This window comes from Benincasa hispida, chromosome 8 (genome assembly GCF_027475165.1).
Source record: "Benincasa hispida cultivar pf3 chromosome 8, pf3_genome.v1.1, whole genome shotgun sequence".
Classification (NCBI taxonomy): Eukaryota; Viridiplantae; Streptophyta; class Magnoliopsida; order Cucurbitales; family Cucurbitaceae; genus Benincasa; species Benincasa hispida.
Genome location: NC_143485.1, coordinates 19,564,923 through 19,578,502, shown reverse-complemented (window position 1 = coordinate 19,578,502; position 13,580 = coordinate 19,564,923). Strand labels below are relative to the sequence as shown.

The following is a 13,580-nucleotide window of genomic DNA, read 5'->3' as shown; positions in this document are numbered from 1 at the left end:
CCTGGCCACGCTTACTAATCCATAATGAAAATTGGTACATCGTAATGAGATTTCCTTGATAGATCAATCATAACGAGTCACAATCGCAAAAATAATTGGATTGCTTTCGATCATGTTTATTTAGAATTATGAATCTATGACATTTACCATTACCATTGCCGTTATCCTTAGGTCAAACGGTAATGATGATAGGAGATGTGACATATTTATAATTATTTGGAACAATAACAATAACGATAATTATAGCAATAACGATAATAACAATGATATCGACTAGAGAGTTCAACACAATTTTGAAACGTAAGTAGATTAATCATCTTTTACACATGAATTGAGTTACATTGTTTGATCACAAATTTGAAAGTAGATTTCACATTTTGTTATGATTTATGGCTTTTCAAATTATCGTTAATTTATTATGATAAAAGTGGTAATATGTTCAAAGAACTTAGTCGGTAAGCATAAAATCTAGAAGGACTCGGAAAAAAGTGGTAAGCATGAAAGTAAGAATTTAGAGGGTGGGGGCAAAAGTGTAATAAAAGGAATACTTCTGAGAGCCGCGTAGACGGCATTGGAGGGCCAGCCCAAGCAAGCAAGCAGTTGAAAGAGAAGACAAGACAGAGAGAACCAGCAGCCATTTTCCGGTAATTTTCCCTCAAATTGACTCCATTTCTATACGTCAATTCTCTTAATTAGCTTTTGCAGACCTCCCTTATACCGCCATTTCATTTCCAATTTTCCCTCTTTCTTCCAATCGGAGATCTATCTCTTCCACCCTTCTCCGATCTCAATTTCCCTCTCTGAACCCCTTTTCTTCTGCACAATCATCAAACCCCAATTCCCTTTTTTCAATTTCTCTTCTTGTTGCCCGCTTCTTCTACCCTTTTGGGATTTCATTGTTTTGCAGGCTTTTCTGATTTCCTCAACTAGTGTGTGTTTTATATTTGAAGTGGGCAAAAACAATGGGTACACCTGAAAAGAATGACAGTAAGGGGGGTTTCTTTGCTGCCATGACTTCTGGGATTTCCAAGCTTAGCAACGCCATGCACCGATCTGTTAATGGGTACTTCGAATTTCGTACTTATGACATAATCTGTTTTTCTTCTTCACTTCCTTGTTTCTTGATTGGTATCTATTTTTTGGGGGGTTTTGAAGCTGTAATCGTTGTTGTTCTTGTTCTATTGCTCTTTTTGTCTGGATTATTAGCTCCAATGTCTGCTCTGTTGTGCGGATTTGTCTTGAATGTATCTCTGTTATCGTTGCTGTGGGGTGTTTGCTTTGTAAACAACCTTGAATGTGTATAAAAAAGTGTTCTGTTTTCCTCTTTGTACAATCGTCTCATCGGTTTTGTGATTCGTTGTTTTGAACTAGTTCTTGTGAATTGAAGTTCTTACCTTCTATTCTACTTTTAGAGGAGTTTGATCTGGGTACGGATCCTTATTTCAGATTTTGAAAGATCAATAAAGTTTTTTACTGCTGAATATTTTCATACTGTGAGTTTTAGTTTCTTGATAAGAAAGTAGGATATAGATACGTACGTCACTTCAATACATGGCAGTGTACTTGGTCTCATAGCTAGGAGGAATGTTTTTCAAAGCCATTGAAATCAGGTGGTGACATATCTCATTTTCCAATATGATCATTTCAAGCCTGAATTGCTTCGTTTATATGGTTTGTTATTTAGATTGTGGCTTTGAAGCTCTGCTAGTATTTATTATCAATCATTGTTGCATTTGATAACCTCGCAAATGTGGATTCAAATCACTAGAGTTTACTGTGCTGATAAGATTAGAAGGTTGGTGGTTTGCCTGGATGATTTTCATTTGAGTGCTCGTCCAAGCTTCCTTTCTCTCATTTTGTCAGCTGATCTTGAATTTGTGCAACCATTATTATTTATGGCACTGCAAATAAATGGCATCCCTCTCAAACCTAGTCATATTGTTAATGTTGTTTTCTGTGGGCTTATTGGTGTGCTTTGATGGTTTTACTTTGCTGGACTATACTTTTCTCCAGTTATATGTTTCTGGTTCATGTATTCCATTAATACAAACTTTGAAACAATGTTAGGGAGTATAACTCATGATTACCGTGCTTCTCTTTATTCTTAGGTTTCTTGGTTATGAAGGGGTAGAAGTTATAAATCCTGAAGGAGGCAAAGAAGATGCAGAAGAGGAAGCTCAGAAAGGAAGATGGAAACAAGAGGTTTTTATCATTTATGCTCTGACCTCTTATCTTTGCTTGCTTTATATCTAATTTTCCTTTTTGTCATCTTACAAATATATTAGTGCTTAGTGGGGAAATCAACGAAGCATCTTTACCATAGTGTTATAGCTTAAGATTCTTATGGCAGAAGGGTAGTAGGCAAGAGGACAAAATAGGGGTATAATATGTTTGGGTCAAGGGCTGATATTTCTCTGTGAATTTAAGCTTGGATTCTTGCAAACCCAATACACAAAATCTTTTTAATGTGAAACCCATGGTAAAACAGGAATGTTGCATATTTACTCTACCATGTGTGTGGAAGGCTCTTTCTTGTATATGTCTATAAAATTATTAAAAAGTTTTCATTTATTTATTTTTGGGTTAATAAAGGATCGTGAAAGTTACTGGAAGATGATGCACAAGTATATTGGATCAGATGTCACATCAATGGTCACTCTTCCTGTAATCATTTTTGAACCAATGACAATGATTCAGAAAATGGCCGAGGTTTGTTTTTTGTTTGGTATTATTTTTATTTTCTTCTTCAAACTTTTTCATTTATATCATGGTGTTAATATTTCAATATTTATTACAGTTAATGGAATACTCTCACTTGTTGAATCTGGCGGATGAATGTGAGGATCCTTATATGCGGTTGGTGTATGCATGTAGGTATCAAAATCTTAGTATGGCTTAAAGGCTGGCCTATGTAGGTCTATGATCATTAAATCATAGAGGCACTTTTTCTTTTTGACGATGAAGTATCTTTTCACTTGTTACAGCATCATGGGCAATATCAGTGTATTATGCTTATCAAAGGACCTGGAAGCCTTTTAATCCTATCCTTGGAGAGACTTATGAACTGACTAATCATAATGGCATCACATTTCTTTCAGAGCAGGTGAATTTCAAAGATTTTATTGCTTGTAAATATGTCTACTTTTGCCCCCCAATATCTTTCTTCCAAGTCCATCATGATACAAAGTTGCATGCAACTGTTTACATTATAATAATCATTCTTGTTAATTGAGGTTTTGTTTGTTTCTTTTTCTTTTTTCATGTTTTAATTTTATTCCTTTTTTTTTTTTATGTATAACTTTATGCCAAACAATGTTTTCAGGTGAGTCATCATCCCCCTATGAGCGCTGGGCACGCAGAAAATGAGCACTTTAGTTATGATGTGACTTCAAAGTTGAAAACTAAGTTTTTAGGGAACTCGTTGGATGTCTATCCTGTGGGAAGGTAAAGTTCTGCTTTCTACCCTCCCTTTCTATACCCTTCAGCTCATTGCTTAATTGATCTCACTCCTAAATGTCAAAGGCAAGTTATTAACTTATAAACTTCGATGCCCTTGAGATCATGTGTTCGAACTTTGATTCACCTGCTTCAAATGTTTAAATATTTTATTTTTTTCTTGACGAAAATTGTTATAGAATTAAATGGTTATCCATAAAATTTGTTGAGATACACACATCCAAAAGTTAGATATTACCCACTTTCATGGGAATCACAGTCAACTCAATATTTACTTGGAATTTTAGACGCGTCTTTTCAGTTTATCCCATATGTAGACTCTTGGAATCCAATTGCTACCGCCGTCAACTGAAGATGTACTTGGGATTTTAGGCTTGTCTTTTCAATTTATCCCATATGTTGACTCTTGAAATCCAATTGCTATCAGTTATAGCTTTGTTTATTTTACCATGACCCTGATGTTTGATAATGCTGGATTTGGTGATGATATGGTTTTGCCTTTGCAGAACACGGGTCACTCTAAAAAGAGATGGTGCAGTATTAGATTTAGTGCCACCGCCCACTAAAGTTAACAACTTGATATTTGGAAGGACATGGGTTGACTCACCTGGAGAGATGATAATGACCAATTTAGCAACGGGTGATAAAGTTGTACTATATTTTCAACCATGCGGATGGTTTGGGTAAGGATCTTTTTCCTATCACTCTTGACGTTATAAATTCTGTAGTAATAGTGATCTTATATTAATGTGTCTGATTCTGAGAGATGACTGCTGTTACTGTATTGTTGTGCATATCTTTATGGGTTTCCTTGTTCATTTTTCTGTGTTATGCATAATCTTGGAGTATTTCATAAAAATGAATAATTTAAAATATATTTCCAAATGGAAGAGGAAGATTGTACTTTCATGTGAGAAAAAGTCCAATATTCTTCTTTTATTTACCGGGGATTGGTTAGAAAACCATGGCCCTTTTGAAATCGTATCTTTTTTTTCTCTCCCCCTTTTGCTCAATTTTCCACAATTTATTTACTTTTGTATGCATGATTTATACAATGATCTGAGAGGGATTCCTGATTTGAAGTGCATACTCCGCCCGGCCTTTGCATTTTCTTAGTTAAAACCCTAGCAATTTTCTGGAACTGGACTGAGGTTAATGGGAACTTCTGAGCACTTGGAATGTTTTTCTTTTTTACTCAGAAACATTCAGCTTTCCTTATCATCAAAGGAATTTATGTCACTTTCCATCTGGTAATTAACTATTATTTTTGGTTGCAGTGCTGGGCGTTATGAAGTGGATGGTTATGTTTATAATTCGGCGGAGGAACCAAAAATTTTGATGACAGGGAAATGGAATGAATTTATGAGTTACCAACCTTGTGATATGGAAGGGGAGCCTCTTCCAAACACAGAACTGAAAGAGGTAATAATTGTTGTCCCAATCTTAGCTAATTTTAAAATTTGCAGAAACTAGCAGCGTTGAATGTTGATCAATGTGTTTGTTTCTGTTGGTGTCTTGGTCTTTGATTCGAAATTTGATCATACCTTTTGCATTGTGTTGTTTTATTGTCTTTGTTCTTTAGGTTTGGCATGTGGCTAAAACACCCGAAAACGACAAATTTCAATACACACATTTTGCACATAAGATAAATAGTTTCGATACTGCCCCTAAGAAGTTGTTGGCATCGGACTCCCGGTTGCGTCCTGATAGATATGCTTTAGAGAAGGGTGATCTATCCAAAGCAGGGTCGGAAAAGAGCAGGTTTGTTCCTCTAATCTTTCCAATCCTTTCTTAAAGCTGCAATCAATTCAAATTCTTAATGAGGATTTCATACCTATTTTTCTATGGTCAGTTTGGAAGAGAGGCAAAGAGCTGAAAAGAGAACTCGAGAGGCCAAAGGACAGAGTTTTGTGCCCAGATGGTTTGATTTAACTGAAGAGGTTACATCCACACCGTGGGGTGACTTGGAAATCTTCCAATATAATGGTAAATACACCAAACATCGGGCTGACATTGATAGTTCTGGTTCAAGCAACAACGACGAGATTGATGTTAAATCGATAGAATTTAACCCCTGGCAATATGGGAACTTGTCGACAGATTAAGGGTCTCCTCATCTATGTTTTGTTTGGTTGGCTTCCTCAGATAGTTGGTAATATTTTTCAGCATTTGATATTATAGTTGTCTGTTGTTTGTTTATGTAGAGCTTTTACATTTTGTAACTTTGTTATCAATCTTTGCCAGTTGTTTGATCAATCCTACAACTTTCAACCAATGTTTTATTCTTGGTGATATGATTCATAATTTATGTGGTTCGACTTTTAGAGTGATTGATTACGTGTGATAGAAATTAGTATCTTTTTTATGCTGCTGATCCAACATGATTTGAAATGTAATTCCATCTTCTCAGCCATAGGATTCCTTCCAATTGTCACTTTCAGGGAAATAAAGATGGAAAGCAACATCAAACTATGAACAACTTCTCAAGTGTCTTAGAAACAGTAAAAACAGTTTAGACGAAATCCGATCAAGATATTATTATTATTCAATAGCTCAATAAAAAGAAAAATAAAGAATTCCAAAAGGTGGATCATATCTTTGTGAAGGGTCAAAAGGGTCCATAAAGATGCTTTACTTATAATTTTTGAATTTAAATTATGGTCATTATCATCTCAAGGACATTAAGTATTGAACAACTTTTAAACACATCTTTACAACTTTACCACATTGTAGGGTCGAGTGTCTAGGCTAAGTGATTAACCAAAAATAAAATGGCTTAATTGAATTGCTTAAAAAGTGATTTTTTAGTATAACAAATGTAAAATATGAATATTTAGACCTATAATAATTATAATTGAGTTATACTCTTACTGGCAATTAAAAAATGAATTTAAAACACATTTTAGCAAAAGTAAATTACTTTTTTAAAAGGGAAATTTTCACATATAAAAGAGAAATAGCAAAAAAAAAAAAAAAATCGATAAACACTTATTGTCTACTATCCGTAGTTTCCTTTATTTTCTATTTTTGAAAATCCCCAATTTTTAAACACTTTCTAAAAAACGTTTTTAATTAAAATGCTAGAGATTGGTTGGAGTCTTTCTTTTTTTGTTTAGATTGGTTTTAGTTCCAAGTTTGTTTGGTTGTGATTCTACAAATGTTTAATTACCTTATATAGTTACTTGAGAGTGATTCAACTTTCAGCCTATAACTTTATATTTAATCAACTTTAAATGACTTTAATATCATTTTTTTAAGATGATTTTTACCAAATATTACAGGTTTGAAAATATTTTAAAAAAATTTTAAATATCATTTTAGTCTATGAATTTAAAGTTTGTTCAATTTTAGTCTATGTACTTTCAAGAAATCTTAAATTTAGTCCCTACTACTTGTTTATGTTGATTTTTCCAAAACCTTTTGTTATCTATTAGCATATTCACTCTAAATTTCAAAACTATATTCGAATCCTATATTTTTTTTGCATGAAAAATATTCTTTAGCTAATTTTGATAAAAAATTAATTTTGAGAGACTAAATTTAAGATTTATTAAAAGTATAGGAACTAAAATTGGACATTTCACAGTGTAGAGACTCAATTGGAAAAAACAATCTAAAATAGAGGCACAAAAATGAAATTTAAAAAAAAAAGCATTTTTTTCAATCCAAAATTAAAGACCTAAGACACTTTAAATTCTTTGAATTAATTGGATGGTCAATATCATAGGGAAGAAACTTAGGGCGAAAGTTTGACTTCACAAGCTTAGGTTTTTGTAATTCTAATGGCCCGTTTGGTTCATAAGAATAAGAGGTGAGAATGTAAAATGATGTTCTATCACCATGTTCGGTACAAGTTTTTAACCTTGAGAATGAGAATATATTATTTAAAGACATTTTTCATATTCCAATCTAGGGAGGTTTTTCATAACCACCCAAATCGATGAAGTTTCTCTATTTCCAATTGTTTTTTCGTCTCTCTTACTTTTTATCTTTTTATTTTATTTGTTTTTCTTCTTTGTTGATATTAATTAATTTATTTAGTTTTTATAAACATGTTTAGATTAAATTTATAATTGATATATATAATTAATTTTATTAATAATAATGCTAATATGGTAATTTATTCTATTAATATAAATTAATATGAAAAATCATAATCTTTTTTTTAAAAAATATGAATAACCATAGTTATATTTACTTAAATCCCTTTTTATTGGTAATATATATTAACATCATAAATTATTTATTAAAATTATTAATTAATCTTTAAAAAAATAATTAATTAATAATAAAATAAGTTAACTTTTTTAAATTAAACAATCTTGTACACTTGTACTTCTAGTTTTAATCTAATCATAGTTATTTTTTTAAAAAATTTAAAATATTGTTTGACGATTTAAAATCAATTAGTTTATATCAACTTCTTTTGTATATATATAATACTTATGATTGACATTAAATAATTAATTAATTAACTCTTCAATTAACAAAACTACAGAAAAAAAGAAAATAGATATTTAAATTAATTATCAATATTATTTTAATAAAAATTGATAATATAAATGTGCAATATAAAAAATTTAATTGATAACAAAAATATTAAACTGAAGGGTGAGTGGGTAAATTTAGTTAAATTTTAATAGCTTAAAATTGATTTAATAACTTAATGTAATAAAAATAAATTACCAAACTAAAATTATTTATTGAAATTAATTTTTATTAATTTCATTCTTTATAATGGCATAAAAAGTATAACACATTCTTAAACATCCTATTCTCAAATACATAATAAAAAAAAGTCATCTTTAATTCTCAAACATCTTAGTCTCAGATATCCTATTCTTAGACATCCTTTATTCCCAGACATCTATAAAACTTTCATTCAAACGACCTATAAGGATATAATTTGAGGGTTTAGATAGTTTAGATTTAAGAATATTGTGTTTGAGGTGTAAGTTTAAGAGGTAGGTTTACAAAAATTATACCGAGATGTAAGTTTTTATAGGCTATAAAATTTCTAGTATGAGTATTATAGTTATTTGTTCACATTATAAAGTTATCTTCATAATTATAAGTAGATTTTACATTAATATCAGTTGACTCCACTTTATTTTTAATGTGGTACGTAATAAATGGAGAGAGTATAAAACATTATTCATACCAGGGAGTATAGGAAATTTTCCGTGTAGGTTACGAAATTTAATGTGTTTTCAATATTTTAATAGTATTTTTTTTTCTTTTTTTATTTCATCCCCTCCAAAATAAATACCAATATTTGATTCGATAAACAACTTTATATCTCAAATAAATAGATACATAAGTTTATTTACTGTGATATAGAGTTATTTTTAAGTCTATTATTTCCTTCATTTTAATTTTTCTTTTATTATACAATTATATTTCTTTTTTTCCCCACAATATGTGAAAAGTGGGAAAATTAAACCTAATGGAGAATTTTCAAAAATAGAAAAATAAAGGAAACTACTTATACAAAATAACAAAATTTAATCATTTTAGATTTCTATTAGTTTCTATCAGTGATATACATTAATAGAATTCTTATCAATGATAGACGTCTATCTGTTTCTATCTTTGAGAGACACTGATAGCTATCAATATTTTTTTTTGCTATTTCTGTAAATAGTTTGACATTTTTTCTATCGATAAAAATGTTTTGATCTCTTAAGACATTTCTCTATATTTAATGTAATTTTTAATAAAACCTAGACAAAGAAACGATGGATGAGCAAGAATCAAAATAAATAAAACTTAATTTCTCATATATATATATATATATAAAAGATTAGTTGGTACCATTTGTCAAACTTGACAACATTTTACATTTTTCATCCTTTCCATATATTAATTAATAATAGATAGATGGCGTGACACTTTATTTTGATTAAATCCTTTTTCCTCTCCCCTCCGTCCCTCCTCCATCCATAGCCTCGATCGTGATTATCGTCACCTTCGATTTCTTTTTTCACTTCCTCTTATTTCCTCTCATTATTCTTTCTGTTGATGGAAAAATATGAATACGAAGACAATATCTACACGTAACTTCAATGATAAATTTATAATTATTTTGAGAAGAAAACGATTTGTAAAATAAACAAGAAAACATCGGTGTGGTGCCTGCTACAACACCTTCGATGTTTAAGTTAGTATTTAACAAAAAGTCAGAACAAACTAGAAGTGGAAATAAAAGAACTTACCTTGGATGATATTTATGCTCTCCTATTTATAGAGGGGTAGGCCTAGGATTCTTACACCGAAAGGATTAGGGAATGTTGGTTCAAGCCGACAATAGGGGATTCGACCGAGGCAGGCACCTTGGGGCGCTCGGCTCAATTTTCTCTCTTCTCCTGGTCTCTTCCTCCCTCTGCCCGTCTCTTACACTCTTCTAGCCTTCACGTGATGTCGTGATAATTGTTATTTTGGTCTTATTCTTGACGGTTTGACCTTCTGAGCTCATGATCCTTGGTCAAAAAATGACCCATAACTTTTTTCTTTTTTCTTTGTTCACGTTAAAAAAAATATATGAAACTCCTTCCTATTTGAAAAGATCAAAATAAAAATTTTGAAACAAATCAGAAAAATATTGAAACATATTATAAAGTTCATGGCACAAGTTCACTTAAATTTTTCACAAGTATTCACGTGTACTTTTATTTTTGTAACTTATCACTAAGTTGGCAAAAAGTTGTTTTGAAACATATTTAAAGTTTAGAAGTACAAAGGAAACTTTTAAAAAATTCAGAAACATAATTGAAATATTTTATATAATATTATTATTTTATTTTATTAAAATTAAAATCAACATATTACACTATATTTTAATTTCTACTAAAAATATTCATTCCATGAGAAAATTATATTAATTATGAATTTTAATCCATAATACTAACCATGATATATATTAATAGTATGTTTAAGAGTGATTTTGAAACCGATGAAACTAATTTTATTGTATTTTAAATAACTCCAAAATATGTTTTTAATATTTCAAAATCAATTTTAATTTATGAAAATTCTGCTTAAAAATAAAATTGATTTTATGATTAAAGACATGTTAATTGAAATTTAGTTTTAGGCTCATTTTTCTTCATATAACTTTAAAATTCCAAACCTACACTTGAAATAATAGTGTATACATGATTAATGTGCTTTCATCATATTTATTAAAATTAAAATTATATTGCGTTCAAATCTGAATCAAAATTTTAAAATAAAAATGGCACCAAAAGCAATTTCAATATTTAAAGTAGGGTAATGATTTTAAATAGTAAAATTGTTGTTTCAAATATAACAAAATGTCAAATGATAGACACTGATAGACATGATAGATATCTATTAGTGTCTATCTTAATAAACAGTGACATTTTGCTATATTTATAAATAAACTAGCTCATTTTTCTATATTTGAAAACAACTCAATGCTATATTAGATAATGGTCATATGTGTGTGTGTATATATATATATTAATCACTAATTTCAAAAGAAATGACAGTAGAAAAAGGAGAGAGAAGATGAAGTACGAAAAATGGGGGGGATTGGGTTTAGGTAAGGTCGGATTCACTCAAGTCAAGAATTTTTTTAGTATTCTTATAGTACTATACTTCCTGAGTTCACACTATAAATTTATGTTCATAAATATTATTGACCCTACATTGATGCCACTCATGCCCATGATTTTATATAATGATAAAGTGGGGCCCACTTGACAAACTCTCACACAAAGATAAGTTATGCTTAGGATGACGACATTGTTTTAGCCGGACAATTGTAGGATAAGAGATCCAACTTATATCTCAAAGGAGAAAGTGCAAGTGTTTGCCAATTACTGCAAGCTAGGTTCCCTTTGACTCAATGTCTTTACAGCCTAATCCCTCTCTTAGACACTTTTTGTTTTGGTTAAAATATCATATTGATTCCTATATTATGAAGTTGGTTCAATTTTAGTTCATGTACTTTCACTAAATCTTAAATTCATTGTCTACTCCTAGTTTGTTGATTTTTTTTTAAATTGTTATTTATAGCATTTTAACTATAAATTTTGAAAACATATTGACATATTGTATTTCATTGAATGAAAATTATTATTATTTAGTCAATTTTGGTAAAAGTTAGGGTTAATCAACATTTTAGCCCTTTTAAGATTTGAATTTGTAAAATTAGACCATTTTTAAAAACTTTGTTTTTTTGGACCCCTTCAAATTTTCAAAAGATGGAAATTACATATACCTTTTAGATTTCAAAATTCACAAAAAAAAAACCCTCTTTCTCCCGGTTTCCTCCTTCTTCACTCTCCCCTCCTCTTTCGGTTTCCTCTTTTCCCTCTTCGATTTAGTTCTCATCTTCTTCTTTCACTGATTTTGAAAAAAAAATTCATACATTTTTGTCTTCCACATTTCGACTGGATCAATAGCATCAACTGGATCGAAAAAAGGTTCAGCTCAAATCCCTTTTTTTGCTTTTTCTTTTTTTAGATGTTCTGAGATTTATAGGGTTTTGAGTGACATTTCTTCAATTTTAGAATCTTTTGCATCTATATATCATTTTCGGTGTTCTCTGAAAAAATATTGCCCATAAAATCCAACATTTAATTTCTAGAAAACGATGAATACCCAATCGGGATTCACGTGAGCCTAATCGGGGCTTGACCGGGGTGGGCAAATGAAGAGATGATTATGCTCCCTAGTCTATCCTCAGTCGGGTATGGACTGGGGGAACTTGTCTGGTGCAAGCCCTAATCGGGACTTGGATCAGGCGTTAGGGTTAGGTTGGGGCCTAGTGATAGAGGAGGTGAAGGTTACCCAGTCTCACCTCGATTGGGAGTGTACCGAGGCTCAAAAGTGGGTTGCTTGGAGCTAGCCAAGCTAGGGGTGCCCCAGTCTCGCCCTGGTTGGGATTCCACCGAGTAGAACACTAGAATTTTGGCCTGGTCTCCCCTTGGCTGGGTAGAGAACCGGGTGTCAATGATTATGGCCTGGAGCCGGGAGAGGTAGGGGTGGTTCAGTCTACCCTTGGTCAGGTATGAACTTGGAACTTGCTCGGTGCAAGCCCTAACCAGGTCTGAACGAGCACTAGGGTTATGTTGGGGCCTAGTGACAGAGAAGATGAGGGTTACACAGCCACTCTTGGGTCGAGAGCGTACCAAGGCTCAAGAGTGGGTTGCCTAGAGTCAGGCAAGGTAGAGGTGTCCCGATCGCGCCCTAGTCGGACCTGTACTGGATACAACACTAGGATTTTAGCCTGATCTCTTTTTGGCTGGGTGGGGACCAGACATCAGCGATTATGGCCTGGAGCTGGGCGAGGTAGGATGGCCCGATCTACCCTAGGCTGGGTATAGACCAGGTTCAATATTAGGATTTTGGCTCGGTCCTCTCTTGGTCGGGAAAGGATTGGGTGCCACAGATTGTGGCCTGGAGCCGGGTGAAGTAAGGGTGACCCTATCGCTCCTTGGCCGGGTAGAGACCGGGTATATCATGTCAACCGATGCTACTGGATTTTGGCCCCGCGTCACCCTTGCCGGGTACAGACTGGGCTGCATCTGACCTAAGGCTGGGGAACATCAGGTTTCCCATTGTTTTTGCTTCTAGTTTCTAACCCGGTCACGTTTTTGGTCGGGAATAGAAACAACCTTGTTTTTTTTTAAAAATTTTATGTTGTTTTTTCCCTTTTTCTTTTAAATTTGTGTTGCTTAATAATTATTCATCTTTCTTTAATTAATATATAGTATTTGCATCAAATAATATAGGTATAATGGATTTTGTTAAAAAAATCCACCCCTGATGACCATTTTCCTACTGCTCTTACTTGTTGTGCACACTTAGGGAAAGCTCAAATGAGCATAAAAAGAAATCAACCCCCACCCAATTAGTAATGTTTAGGCAGACCTGTTTTAGGTATTTATTAGACGCCAACATAATGTTCAATGGGCCTCTTATTCGTTACATCTTGCTAAGGGAGGTTAGGGAGACTAGGAGAGATACACTTACCAGGAGGGTAGATAGGGATACTACCCATGAGGGTAGATAGGGATTGAAACATCAGACCAGGAGGGTAGATAAGGATACTACCCATGTCAGACTTAGGGGCAAATACCTTATCGATGTTGAAG

General features: G+C 32.3%; 1 protein-coding gene across 3 annotated transcripts; it reads left to right on the top strand.

Annotated features, from left to right (window-relative positions):
• Window positions 1–443: 443 nt before the first annotated feature.
• On the top strand, window positions 444–5,786 carry ORP3C (OSBP(oxysterol binding protein)-related protein 3C). 3 transcript variants are annotated; one of them, XM_039039317.2, is made up of 11 exons: window positions 444–644; window positions 908–1,063; window positions 2,109–2,202; window positions 2,593–2,709; window positions 2,798–2,870; window positions 2,985–3,103; window positions 3,323–3,444; window positions 3,963–4,139; window positions 4,734–4,878; window positions 5,039–5,217; window positions 5,309–5,786. In XM_039039317.2, exons 2-11 carry the CDS (start codon window positions 963–965, stop codon window positions 5,559–5,561), a joined length of 1,380 nt encoding a protein of 459 aa, XP_038895245.1. In that variant the 5' UTR covers window positions 444–644; window positions 908–962; the 3' UTR covers window positions 5,562–5,786. The 3 variants fall into 3 exon arrangements, with proteins under 3 accessions (XP_038895245.1, XP_038895246.1, XP_038895244.1); XM_039039318.2 differs by having other exon boundaries at window positions 491–644; window positions 951–1,063; XM_039039316.2 differs by lacking the exon at window positions 444–644 and having other exon boundaries at window positions 647–1,063.
• The last annotated feature ends 7,794 nt before the right edge of the window (window positions 5,787–13,580 follow it).